This window comes from Fulmarus glacialis, unplaced genomic scaffold (genome assembly GCF_000690835.1).
Source record: "Fulmarus glacialis isolate BGI_N327 unplaced genomic scaffold, ASM69083v1 scaffold17505, whole genome shotgun sequence".
Taxonomy (NCBI): Eukaryota; Metazoa; Chordata; class Aves; order Procellariiformes; family Procellariidae; genus Fulmarus; species Fulmarus glacialis.
The window spans coordinates 1-13109 of record NW_009211355.1 but is presented as its reverse complement, the minus strand read 5'-3'; the positions used below and the strand labels follow the sequence as shown (position 1 = coordinate 13109).

At 53.6% G+C, this 13109-nt stretch overlaps 1 protein-coding gene across 1 annotated transcript in view; it reads left to right on the top strand.

The window, feature by feature from the left end:
* The window catches only part of CEP164 (centrosomal protein 164kDa), a gene marked incomplete at its 3' end in the record, with an annotated part of 46093 nt that extends 33996 nt beyond the window's left edge, over window positions 1–12097 (top strand). The window contains 8 exon segments of the mRNA XM_009577521.1: window positions 517–624; window positions 1781–1895; window positions 3187–3534; window positions 3996–4062; window positions 4613–4735; window positions 9979–10126; window positions 11253–11363; window positions 12046–12097. Of these exon segments, the coding sequence (XP_009575816.1) occupies window positions 517–624; window positions 1781–1895; window positions 3187–3534; window positions 3996–4062; window positions 4613–4735; window positions 9979–10126; window positions 11253–11363; window positions 12046–12097 (1072 nt within the window).
* Between the last annotated feature and the right edge of the window lie 1012 nt (window positions 12098–13109).

Below are 13109 nucleotides of genomic sequence, written 5' to 3'. Positions count from 1 at the left end.
TTGGTAGGCAAAGAGGGATTCCTGTGTCATGCAAATCCTGTAACACACTTTTTCCTCATTGCAAAGGAAGTGACAAAAGGTATCCATCCCATCAGCAGGTACAAATTTGTGGTTGTAGCTCTACAGTGATTTCACCCTTGCTTGGAAAAGGGTTCTCAGGTACTTGCCAGCTCTGCTGATATGCCAACCAAAGACAGGGAAGATCATAGTTTCCTCCACTGATGATAGAGAGCACTTACGTTTGCAGAACCAAAGCTGTTGACCCTGTTGGATGCAGGGTTTGGAAGTGAAACCTCCTTTTCCTCCAGGTGAACTTGCTTTGAGGCATGTGCTCTGCCCTCTGTACACTCCCCTTCCCATGCTCTCGAAGACTTGGGAGCAGTTTAACTCCAGCAGCATGATTTCCTGTGCTGAGTAGAAGTGAGATAATGAAAGTCACCGTGACCACTAACGTAGATTATTTCCTGTCATTCTTGTTTAATTTTCCTTCTTGGCTTGGCTGTTGATCCACTGCAGGAAGCAAAGCAGTTGGACAAGATGAAGTCGGCTATGCGGAAAGGACAGGTGCTGCTGAAGAAGAAAGAAGAGAAGCTAAGCCAGCTGGAGTCCTCACTGCTGGAGGAGGTAACTACCAGCATCACTGTTGCTTGTGCCTACCCAGCTGCACTCCCACCCTGCCCAGAGCTCTTGGCCTCCTCCCCTAGGCTGGAGTCTCTGAGGGCTTTTGGTCCCTGTGAGGGCTGTTTAGCTGGGGGCCAAGGACTGGCATTTGCCAGCAGAGCTGAGTTTTAGAAACACGTTCTCTGAGAGCAGAATGGTGTGTCTGTCTGAGAACGGTGGGAGAGAGAAGGCTAGTCACAAAGTTGGAGAATGACAAACTTAATTGAACTATGACCCCCGTGATTCATTAGGTCTGCAGCCAACAGGACAAATGTGGGCTGGGGTTTGGGGTGGAGACTTTCTTCTACGGTGGCAGCTTGCCAGGCAGGGCTGCTGGCGGCAGAGATGGACCTGGGTGGAGAAAACCTGCTGAGTGCACTGGCTCGTGAGAACATTGTTTGTTAGGTCAGAAACGAATTGCTGTTAACACCGATATGCTGAAGTATCCTACAGTATAAAGTAAAACCTCACATCAGAATGGCTAGATGTCTTAGTAACTGTCTATATCTTGGTCAAGATGGCAAATACTGTGTCTTCCTTCCACTGATGACATCTGGGCTCACTGTTAAGCATGTGGCTGCAGAGTGGATACAGAAAGCAGCCTGAAAAAGCCGCATGATTTGAGCCTGGAGAAAACAAGGGCAGGTCACTTCATGTGAGCTAGGATCGAGTCTGCTTTCCTGACCAGGGCAAGCCTTGGAATCTGTTCAGCTCTGCCTGGGACCACGTGGCCTTAGGCAGGGTAGCAGCAGATGCAAGAGCACGAGACCTTTGATGGTCAAGCAGTTGTCCTTGGTGCAAAGAGAGAACCCAGCCCATGCAAGAGTTTTGAGGCTTATTTAAAGCACAAAACACTTTGACTTCTGCCTAGAAGGGCCCATTCACGTGGCTGTTAGATTTGGCCCCTAGTGCACGCACGTGCTTCTTCCAGAGACCAAGCAGTCTCTTGATTTTCAGATTTTACCGTCAGGGACTGAAGATGAGTCTGCCTTCACTTGGCCTATGCCTGTCTGTGCAGTCCAGCCTGTGTAGACTAGCTGTAGGCAGTATTCAAGTGGCTTTTATGTTTCAGGGACAGAACAGCGGGTTTTATTTGCATTGTTTTCCTTCTTTTGACCAGCTTTCAGATGAAGATACGCTGAAGAGTGCTGCGTGCAAGAAGATGGTGACTTTTGATCTCAGCGAGTCTGAGGACACAAACAGCACATCCAGCGTAAATCTGCATCAGCCTCAATGTAAGTGCCTGATTGGCTTGATATGCTGTGCCCAATGTATAATGCTTTAGACCTAGTTCTGGCTTTCCCTCTCGCCTCCCTGATGTCCCTTCTGTTGTTCTCACTTGTGCTGATTAGCATCTAAGGTAGGTCTGCTATCTGTGACTGGGACTGCTCTGTATGTCACATTTTATTTGAAAAACTTATGTCCTGCCTGTAGTGGCAGATGAGAGGGACGGAATCTGTGGGTGAACTTGCCTTCTAAATCTCTACCTTTCTTTTTAGAGGGGATTATAAAATCTGGCTTCAGCTTTTCCCTCTGCTGTCGCAGAGCTGTATTGCTCTTCTGCAGGTGTCCAGGCTTCCTCTTCCTCACATCTCTGGCAGGAGAGGCTGCTGCAGTTCCCTCTGTCCTCTGCTTGTGCTTTTCTGTTTGCCTTCAGTTGCCTGTAGCTGGAGTTGTGCAGGTGGGAAGAAGGGCTCCCCTTAAAGAGCCAGGAAGGCAGGAGGGTTGTGTTGCTTGCAGGAAGGCTGGCAAGGCTGAGCCTTAAAGAAAGTTTAGAAAACTTCCCTATGGCAACAGACTGACAATCTGTCCAGTCTGGGATCGTCTCTCTGACCCTGATCAGTAAAATATCTGCAGGCACATGTGAAACTTCAGGGTTTTCTCTCGCCATGAGATGAGGGCCCTTGTATCAGCACAGTCCTATTGGTCCTACCTCCAGCCTGGCTGGTGGCCTAGAGAGCTTTGCTTTTTATGAGCGTGTGAAGCGTAACCAATCCATTCTGCCTCCTGCTCAGTTTGCGTGCGGTGAGACCGTCGAAGTAAAGCATGATCGCCTGTGCCAGGGTCTCATCTGAGAGGCAAGGTGCAGTACTGGGGTTTCAGCACGGGGGTGCAGCTCTTGAAAGGTCTGGCCATTTGCAAGGGAATCACCGTTATGTTAATGGCTGCACGGTACAGGGTACGGTAGCACTCAGAGGGATGGAGCAGGGAGGTGAAACACGCACCAATGCATGTCCAGGCTTGTCCTGCAGGCCCCGTTCTTGCAGCATTGGAGGATCTTGTCCTTGCTATCTTGTTTCTCCTCCACTTTGTGCCCAAGCAGCCTCCAAGGCACAAATCCTCGTTGTCAGTCTGTATCTCCTCTGTTGGCTGCAAAGCCAGCTTTTTGCCTCTGTATCCCACTTAGCACACACTGATCAAACGCAGCTCAGAGCGCAACACACAGTGGAAAGCGAGTCTCCTGTCAGGGAGGCAATGTCTCCCTTGCCTTCCCAGGGATCTCTTTTTTCCCCTCTCTTCTGGCAGTTGATTTGAGAACCGACTTACGGCCTGCCCCTCAGCTGGACAAGATCCAGTGCCTGACAGACTCTCTGCGGCGCATCACTAGTGAACTGAACGGAGCCCTCGGCATCTTGGGCTCTCTGAACAATCGCCAGTCTCCACTCTTCACCTCGACGCCCTGCGACGGCGTCCCTCTTTCTACGTATGCCTCCTTGGCAGGACTTCAGGCAGGTGGCTCCGTGGTGCCCCCCACCGGCGTGTCTCTGGTAGACCAGTGGGCCTGGAGCACTGGGCCGAGCTCTAGTCGCTCCTTCACAGCTGGACAGTCAGTGGACAGCATCCTGGCAGAGAAATGGCACAAGTATTTCCCGGGTAAGTCTCCTATTAATCCATCTGCTTGCTTGCCTAGGACTTCTGATTTCACAGCCCTGCAGGTTCTAACCGGCTCGCCCTTCCCGTGCTGCTAAGGCCAGATCCTCTGGTGCTGCTGATAGGAAGGGTGCTCATGAGAGAAGGAATGAGAACCTCATTCCAGGAAGTGCAGCATATGGCTGATCCTTGTCATCCTGCTTCTGGGGCAGTTCAGCCTTCAGTACACACCCAAGAAAGCAGTCGTTGCTAAGGAAGGGAGCAAAAGAGGAGCCAGCCCTGCTTCACTGGAAGCCTCCTGTGAATTGCAGATAGGGCTCACCATCTCGGTTTCTGTAACACCACTATGTCCTCGGCAGGTGGCTCAGCTTGTGAGGACAGTGTCCATAGTACGAGAAAGCAAATGCACCCAGATGTAAAGACTGTAGATTTTTTGGGGCCTGTACTTAACGTCTGTTTTCCAGGTGGGTTCCCGTCGCTCAGTGGAAGTTCCAAGCCTCTGGACAACAAGCTGGGATACGTACCTGCAGAGTAAGAGTCTTTTTCCTTGAGTTGTTGTTTCATTGCGCTGTTTTTATTTCTCTGGAATGATTTATAGGTCACATTTCACATAACAAGTAGATACCAAAATCATAAGCTACATGTTAAGTAGACAAGTTAGACACTAGTAGTTATTCACTGCCCCATGTGTGGCGCTGCCTTGCAGCTTCTACAGTGAAGCTGCCATCATAGCTGTGCTGATAACCCTTATTCCAGGACCGGGGTCCAAGGGTGCTGGCACTGGGCCACGCCGGCTCTGCCGTGACGGGCGATGCTTCGTGGGTGGATGGAGTGGAGGCTGCCACCCAAACCTTTCCGATGCTATACAGACGAAAAGGAGGACAGCAGCCTGATAGTGGGGGGCTGCTGCAGCTTTTCTCTACAATGTGGTTGGGCAGAGGACGTTGAGCCAAGAGGAGGTGGCTTTTTGTTAACCGTGGCTCTTCCTGTAGCAGCCCATCATTTTCTTTGACATTTCTGGGGTTGTTTCTGCCTAGACCTCTCTTTCCCACTTGAGCTGTCTCTTTCTCTCATGCGACAGTGAGCAAATACGGCTGTTCCAGCACTCCCAGTTCCAGAGCAGTGAGTCAGAGAAGATGAGCATTCAAGGAATGATTGAGACAAACAAGAAATGGCTAGAAGACTTCAAGAGGGATTCAAAAGCGTATCCTTTGCCTGGGTCTGCTCTTTAATTGCACTCCAGCTTCCTGCAGCAGGTAGGAGGAGACAGCAGGAGGTGAGTGAATCAGGAGCCCTAAAGCATGGAACAGCAATTTCGAAGCCTTAGCCTCTATTTTAGTCTCCGGTTCTGCAAAGGAATACGATGTTTAGCAGTTGGAGCATGAGTGACCTGTTTGCTCTTCTTTGAGCCTGTACTTGACCGAGAAAGTCTCTTCCCTTCCCCCAGTTGTGCTGTGATGCTCTTTAGTGCCGCTGCTCTGCTGTGGTACACAGCGGTTGGAGCTGGTAATGTGAGAATTTAAAAAAATTAACCGAAGAGTGCAGAATGGAGAAGACAGCAGGGGCCTGGTCTTGGAGGCCATTGATACAGCGCCAGCCACATCGGTGGCTTTGCCATGGGCGGTCCCCGCTGAGCAGCCCAGGACGAGGGAGCAGCGTCTCTGTGAGGCAAGGGTGCCTGGAGACGCGTGGACCTGGCACGTGGGGCGGCCGCGTGGCTGGGCAGGGAGGGCTGGGGCTCCCCGGCAGAGCTCTCCCTCCAGCTCGGTTTTGAGGCATGTCGTAGCATGCGGTTGGATCAAATGAGGGAGACCTCTCAGCGCTATTAGCAGGGATGTTTCCAGGTTTGGGCTGTAACAGCATGATGCTGGGGCTGTCGGTATCTCCTCTGCGGTGTACATTGATACCAGCAGCAAATCCCTCAGGCCTCCGGTAGCACACGCTGTCCTGAGCACGGTGCTCCTTTGAATTCCCTAATCCCCCTTTAATTCCATTTGACTTGGATGCAGCAGGCTAAGTACAGCACGTGTGTGCAAGGCTGGCTCCTGCCCCTCCGTACCTGTCCTGTCTGCTGGCTGTGCTCATGCGTGCTAATCCCTCCTGTAAGCCAGGCTTTTCCTTCACCCAGCTGCCAGATCTCTCTTCCCAGGTGCACAGAAGCCCCCTGCCAGCAGCCCCAGCCTACTTCAGCTAGGACTGGATGAAAACAGACAAATTAAAGTGTACCATTACTAAAAGGTGGGACTTGGCTCCGGAGAGACGGTGGCTGGGGCCCGTGCGGTCTCCCTAACGATACGTTGGGTTTCAGTGATACCCAGCCATCTCCGCTGTGTCTTTGTGCTGTGCCCTTGAAATAAAGTCTCTTTACAAGAGAGCGGAGGAAGGGAGCTTCCCACGTGGATTCTTCTAATCCTGTAATGTGTCCAAATATACTTTATAGACTGTTTAATCCAGTGGTGAAATATCAGGGCTTCAATAAATCAACAGTTCCTCATTAGTATTCTAGCGATCGTGAGCCAGACCTGTGAATCACGGAGGACTTTGAGTAACTGGTCAAGGGGGAGGATGTGAATCCAGCTGAGGCTCTGCTGGAGGAAATGTGTCAGGAAATGAGCCCACGCTGATGCCCAGCAGATTCCCAGGTGGGCCAAGTCATCTGGCCTCTGGCACGCGAGCGAGCAGGGGAGAGCGAGCAGCGAAATGGCTGCAGAGTCTGGGGACAGAATCGGGGAATGGCAGACTCTGACTCTCGGGAAACGTTCCTCTCTTTTGGGGTGGAAGCAATAGGAACTAAACCAGGAGTGGCTTTTCATGGCAGGTCTGGAAAAGCGCTCCCTGCTTCCTCTTTCTGCCACGCCAGCCAGAGCTGCGCAGCATAGCTGTGCTATGGGAGCTCTTCTCCTGCGTTACAAATATGCCGATGGCAACGCGGAGCAGGGATGGCAAGAGAGCGCGGGGCGGCGTCTGCTGGTGCAGGCGCTGTTAAGGAACGCAGCCTAGTGTGAATGTTGAGACAAAGCCCCACCTGCGCCCTTCCATGCCCTGGGGAGAGGGATCCGGAGCTCAGCTCAGCAGCTGGGGTCTCCTTCCACACAGCAGGGCTGGGGAGGCAGACCCGAGCCCTCAGTGCCCAGCCTGGAGCCTGGCCTTGCTGCTCCTGCAGCAGCTCTGCTGGGCTCCTGGGAGAGCAGGTCTCACGAGACATGGGCTCTGCATGGCTGGAAACCTGGCTGAGGCGTGCGATGCACGGCTCTCGGACCTCAGCTGCGAGATGGCGGCTCGCTGCTTTGCTCACCGGGTGGCTGCAGCGGTGTTCCTCCGGAGAGGCTGTATCCAGAACACGGGGTGCACAGAGCTGGGAGGGGGCAGATGGTGCTGCTGTAACCATCGGGGAGAAATCGGGCGAGGTTTTCGTACTGCTGAGTGGGAAATGTGGTATTTGGTTGTCTTTGTCAGTATTTCGTCCAAGCTGACTTTAAATATTTTATGCTTTAAAAAATGCTGAGCCGCTTGCCGTTTTGTCTGCTGAAGAAGTCTGCATTTCAAGGGATCCCATCTGTGAGAAATCGTCTTCAAAGCCGTTCTCTCTAGAGACGGCTGATGCAGGGAGGGTGGTAAAGCTGCTGCTCTGCACCCTTTCGTGCTTCTTGTGTAGCCTCGGTGGCTAATGATGTGCAGCAGAGTAAAGCAGAACCCCCTCCTGCTTTGCTTCCCGGGTGTTGTGTACTGGCACACCACCGCAACAGCTCACACTGTGAGCGTGGCAGGGGAATGTTTACGTGCAAATCGAAGTATATTTTTGATGAACATCATTTTAATCATTTTAAAACTCTTAAGAATGTCTGTGTGTATTTTTTGCCGATTTCCTTAGCATTTTTTTTAATTACTTGGCCAGCCTTTGTCCTAGGACAGCTCGATCCTCTGGTCAGGTCCATGTTCTCCACCTTCTGTTTGCTAACAAAGCGCAAGGTAGTCCTTCTGCAGGCACTCCCAGTAGAGAACATCTCACTGGTGTCCTGCTGAGGAAAGCCTAGCTAGCTCTTACCGGCTCTGGCTACATGGGGAGACCTCAGATGCCCACAGGGAACGGCAGAGGAGTCCTTCTGTGGGAAGGGACGGATCAAAATGCAGGTTTCCCATCTGCTGTCGGATTGCACCAATCCCTGTCTGCAAGGATTTTGCTTTCAGTTTCCTGGCTATTGGTGGGAGACGCGGCAGTTCTTCCAGTTAGATATTTTAGAAGGGACCCTGCGGTTCTGGCTTTCTGTAGCACGAGGAGGCTGTCAGCCTGGTGGATGCTGTGCCCAAAGCCGCGTCGCTGAGCCCGGTCTGTGCGTTCGGAGAAGCGTGTATTAGTGCGGAGAAATGCCTGTTTTCTTAGCAATAACTTGGTTTGAAACGTGTTCCTTTTTCCTGTTAAAACTTGTGATAGCAGCTGTATCTGGTTTTGTACGCAAATTAAATCAACATGAGCCTGTTTTGCATGAGGGTGATGTTTGTAGCTCTATTTTTTTCTTGTTGAGACGTTCTGTTGTAGCCCTAGATATCCAGCTTGTACTTACCTTTCACATCTTCCCCTCGCTTGTCTCCGGGCTTTTTCATGTTTTGTCTGGTCAAGGTCATTTCTGGCAATTTCCAAGACCGCTTCAGCTCATTGTGGCTTTATTACCATTATTCTATTAAGTATCGGGCCAGGGTAGCAAATGCAGGGGCAGATAGAAAGCTAAAAAACAAAACTGCAAAAGCAATTCTTCATGGGGCTTTCAGCCAGCGGGACGGCTTTTCATGGGCTCATATCCTGCCCTTTTCATAAAACTGTCGTCCAGTCTCGTTACAATGGTTGTCTCGCTCTGGAGCTTTATGTCAAGGTTGGAGGACGGGCTGCGTGCCCAAGGCCGGCTCAGCTGGGCGCCCGGGGAGGGGCTGCCTGCGGGGTGGGCGAAGATGCTCAGGTCTCTGCCGGAGCAGGTGGGGAGTTCTCCCTGGGAAATGGGGAGAACTGTGTTGCGCTGGCGGGGAACAGGGCTTTGCTCCAGAGCTGCTCTCCGGCAACTTGGGATGTGTTAAAATTGGCTAACTCTGCAGATTGGCTGTTGCTACTGATTTCTCCATTTATTTTGGAGCAGCCGTGAATTTTCCCCCAAGTGGTGTTTTAGGCGCTGCTGCTGCAGCAGTGTGCTTGCTGGAGTCCTGCCGGCGGGGCCGCTGAACAACGCTCTCACCAGAAATCAGGCAGGATTGGTGATGTGCTGTTCTCTTCCCATGGCTTGTTCCTGTCCCCTTCTCGCCTCCTTCGGCAGCCCTGGGACACCCGTAGCAGCCCTTCCAGGCGGTGCATGTTTGCTCCTTTGGGATTTTTCCCTTTAAGGTAGTCTCGTGAAAGGCTCAGCTTGTCTTGCGTCTCCAGCCACCGCAGCGAAGGCTGCCTCTGTCCAATGGGGCATTCGCCGCACGTGTCCTGGCTGGGGACTGTCCAGCGCTGGGAGACTGCAGATGTGTAACACGGCCGGTGACAGCAATGGTGGGGAGAAGGGAGCCCTGATTTTTCCGGCTCTGATTCTTCTGCACAGTGCATTGCTCGCTGGAAATCCTAGGTTCAGATGGATGGGGGTGTGGGGATGCTGGGTGATCATAACATGATTGGAGCTGCTGGTACGACATAAGACAAAGCCAAATGTGGTCGGAGGACGCGTGAGGCACACGGACACGTGCAGGGGCTGGGATCCTGCTGCGCACAGTTGTGCTCTGCCTGTGGAGGGAGGGCGGGAAAGGAAGGCGCACGATTGCTGCTGAATGCTGGGGAGAGGAAAGCTGTTGGAGTCAGAGGGCTGATGAGGCACAGGAAGAACAAATGTGGATCAGCTGGTCATGCAGAAATGGAGGCTGATAGTTAGAGGCACATCCGTAAAAACAAAACACAAACCATCCCCAAACCTTGAATCACCCCAGTTCTTGCTGTGCCTGATCTGCACTTGTGTGTCTTTGCCTGCTGGAGAGCTGTGGTAAGAACTACTGGAGGAGGTCTCTGATGGCAACACACATTGTCCAGGCAGGCACTTTTGGGGACAGGTCCCCTGCCCCACTCCTGAGGCAGCCACTGTGCGAAGAGCACAGGGCGGCTCTGAGAAATCTGACGTCCCATCTGAACCGAAGGTGCCTTCTGGGTGTGGGAGACTTCGCTGTAGTCCTGCTGAGAAGCACTCCTGAGCAGAGGAGGTCTGCCCTGGCTCATGGGTCTGAGGTGTGGAGCGTGTGCACGCGTGTCTGCGCGCACTGGCCTGCGTATGTACGTAGAGAAGAGGATTTGCTTTTCCTGGAATGCCAGTACTATATATGTCGGAGAAACTCGGCGATTAGAAGAGCAAAAGGACAGTGCATGATTACTCTGCCAAGATGAACATGAGCTGTAAGCTCATTAAGGAGCTTGGAGTCCGCCTGCCGGAGAAGGGGCGTTTCAGTCCCTGGCTATTCGGAGACCGCTGTGCGTCGCTCCCAGAGCTTTGACTTCCCGGAACCGAGGGAGCCCCCGGAGACCCCAGCCATGCTGGCGACCCTGATGACAGCACTGTTTTTTGTGGTGAGAGCATTTGGACAGGTGAGTCTGGGCTGGCCTGGCAGCAGGTAGGATTTAATGTTTTCCACTTCATTTCTAGAAGCGTGTGGGTTATTTTGTTAGAGAAGGTGGTGAGCAGTGGGAACGTGGCCTTGGCCATTCTTGTGGCCTGGAGCTGCCCCAGGCTCCTGCTCCAGCACAGCTGGGGCTGCACCACGAACCCCCGCAGTGGTGTGCAGCCCAGCAGGTCCGCCCACCCTCAGCAAGTTGCCCGTGGTGTTGGCTTGGGAGCACGTTTGAGTTTTTGTCACCGTAGCATTGGCAGGTTTATCAGCAGCTTTGCAGAGGGCAGTTCCCTGTTGTGCTCGTGCACGCAGGAAGCAAGTGGAGGTACTTAGGCTTCCCAGTCTGGTGAGTGAGTGCTGCAAACGTGCATGTTGAGTCTCTGAGCTCTTTGGGTTGGGGAGGAAGGAAAACCCTCCCCTGCCCGCCCCGGCTAGGGCTGCGCCCCTGTGGGGAGAGGAAAAAATGTGGCAATTTTTGCTAGGCTGGCCGCGGGCTGCGTCACCAGCCTGGCTGACTCTCTGGGTCCTGGCCCCGCTGACCGTGCCTCTGGCTTTGGTAGCTCCTTCCCCAGGGCCGGTGCCTGGGGGTCCCACAGCGCCGTGCAGCAGCGTGCCCTGGCCCTGCTGCGTGGCGTGGGATGCAGGGGAAGTGACTGTCCCAGTGTCGGGGTGCGAGCCTGCAGCAGAGCTCTGAGCCCCGCGTCCTGCCTCTCCTGCGGTCTCTAGACCAGCTCCCGCCCTCTGCAATTCCCTGTCCCCAGACATACCTCGGGGCAGGGAGAGGAGGCAGAGGTCTCCGCTTGCCCTGCCGGGCATGGCCTTCTGTGCCTCTCTAAACCAGGCCACCCTGGGCGGGAGGGCTGGGCCACCCACGCTTCCTGCGGAGCCACACGGCCTCAGCCGTAGCCAGGAGCTCTGCAGCTCCACTACCTCATGGTGGGAATCGCTCCTCGGTGTGGCGCCAGGCAGACATGCTGAGCCGCACCACAGCTGGCAAGGCCACCATGGGTTGTGATCACGAGCATATGGAGGAGCAGCTCTTTCTGTTGCTCCTCTGCTTCTCTCCTGTCCTCTTACCTGCTGCAAATCCTTTCCGTGTCCAGCTTGGGACCAGCCTGTTCCGTGAAGAGCCCCTGCCGTACCTCGTGTACCAGCCCCTGCCCTGGCAGATCCAGTGCGTGACACAGAGCCGCCGCGCCAGCCGGGACAGCGAGGTGAGGGCTGGTTTCTTTGCGGGCGGTCAGCCACGGCGACTGCTTGGGGGAGAGGGCAGTGCCTGGTGCAGAAGCAGCAGCACGTATCTGTTAACCACACGGGCTGCTCGGAGCAGAAGGCTTGGGCAAGGGGGAGAGATTTTTTTCTCTTGAAAGACAGAAAATAGGGTCATGGCAGGAGGCAGGGTGAGCTGAAAAATGTAGGAAACATATTTGTAGACAAATTCAAGCTTATTTTTAGGAATGAAAATATCCCCTAGCAGACCTGAGGTCCCAGGTGCTGCAGTATCATGGTAGGGGCTGGAATCGAGGAAATAAACCCAGCCAGTCTGGTTCCACACTGATTTGAAATGTAGATCTAGTGAGGCTAGCCTGTGCCGATGTACATCCTCAGATGCTACCAGCACATCTCCCAGACCTGATTTTTGATACAAAGCTCTTTTCTGCTTCTCCTGGGAGGACTTCTCACAAATGCAAATTAATTAATCAGTGCTCTGTTGTGCTCTTTAAGGGAGCAACAGTAAGTATTTTCAAGTTTCCCGAAGGGAGTGGATAGCGGAAAGCTTGGTGAAGCTAGCCCTGTCCCTTCAGAGCTTTCCAGCTGGCCTGAAAGGGACTGTTCTCGCCGCCTCTGCCTGAGATGTAACTAACTCTGTTGTATTTTTGACCTCTCCCTTTCTAGAAAGGCAGGAGCTCTCGGCACAACAGCATCTACTCGATTTCTGGAGAGAAAGGTGAGCGTGGAGCAGGCGGGAGACAACCTTGCCCAAGTAGTGGGGGAAACTCATGGTTGTGACCGTGGGACACAACGGAAGAGCAGGCACTGGAGTATCTGGACCCTTCTTGGCCTCTTTCTTCTTCCAAAAAATATGTCTCTGTGACATTAAGAGGTATTCTGGAAGTCAGCCCTGTGGGAGGGAAGCCCTCTCAGATAGCTTTCTCTCCAGCCCAGCCGATGGCTTGCTGGCTGCACTGTATTTTCAATCAATTCTCCTCGCTGTGGAGGGTCCCCTTCCTGCCACCCCCGGGAGGGCACGTGAGTATGGGCAGGATGGTGAGATGTTCATTAAAACCTGTAGTATCAGCAAGTGAAGGCCCCAGCGTTGCACGGCTGAATATACAACAGCACGTGTGTGTGTGTGTGCAAATCCCTGCCTCCCTCTTCCCATGAAACCTGCCCCAGTGAATCACATGGGTCACTCTCCCCCAAAACGGTGCCCCTTCCTCTTCTCCTTGGCCTGGCAAAACCACCCTGAATTTGTCCCCCTTTCCTCCTCCTTGCTCGCGTCTCTAAGACTTTGCCCCCTCTGCTGAAGTCAAGTGCTCAGCAAAGAGGATTTGAGCACTTCTATTCTCAGTGCAGCTCGGGCAGCAATCGGATAAAGGCAGGTCAAGCGATGCTCCGGCAGCGCGGGGCTGGGACGGGTGCTGCCGACTGCCTGCCGTGCCAGAGCGGGCAGGGTGCTGAGCTGTGACATTCCTCCTCAGTGGAGCAGTAGCTCTGGTCACTGTTTTGGGGGTTTCACTGCTCCGTGAGTCGGTGAAGGTCCCCGGGGCTGCCTGGGCTGACAGCGGCACTCGTGTTGGTGCAGCGGCAGGGTGTTACTGGTGGGCCCGGCCGGGGCTGAGCTCCTTCAGCAGGTGTATTTCTCGCAGAGCTGTCGGCAGCCCGCATGGCCGGAGGCTCGTTCCTGCAAACGTTCAGCAGTTCATAGACTCACAGAATGGTTTGGCTTGGAGGGGACC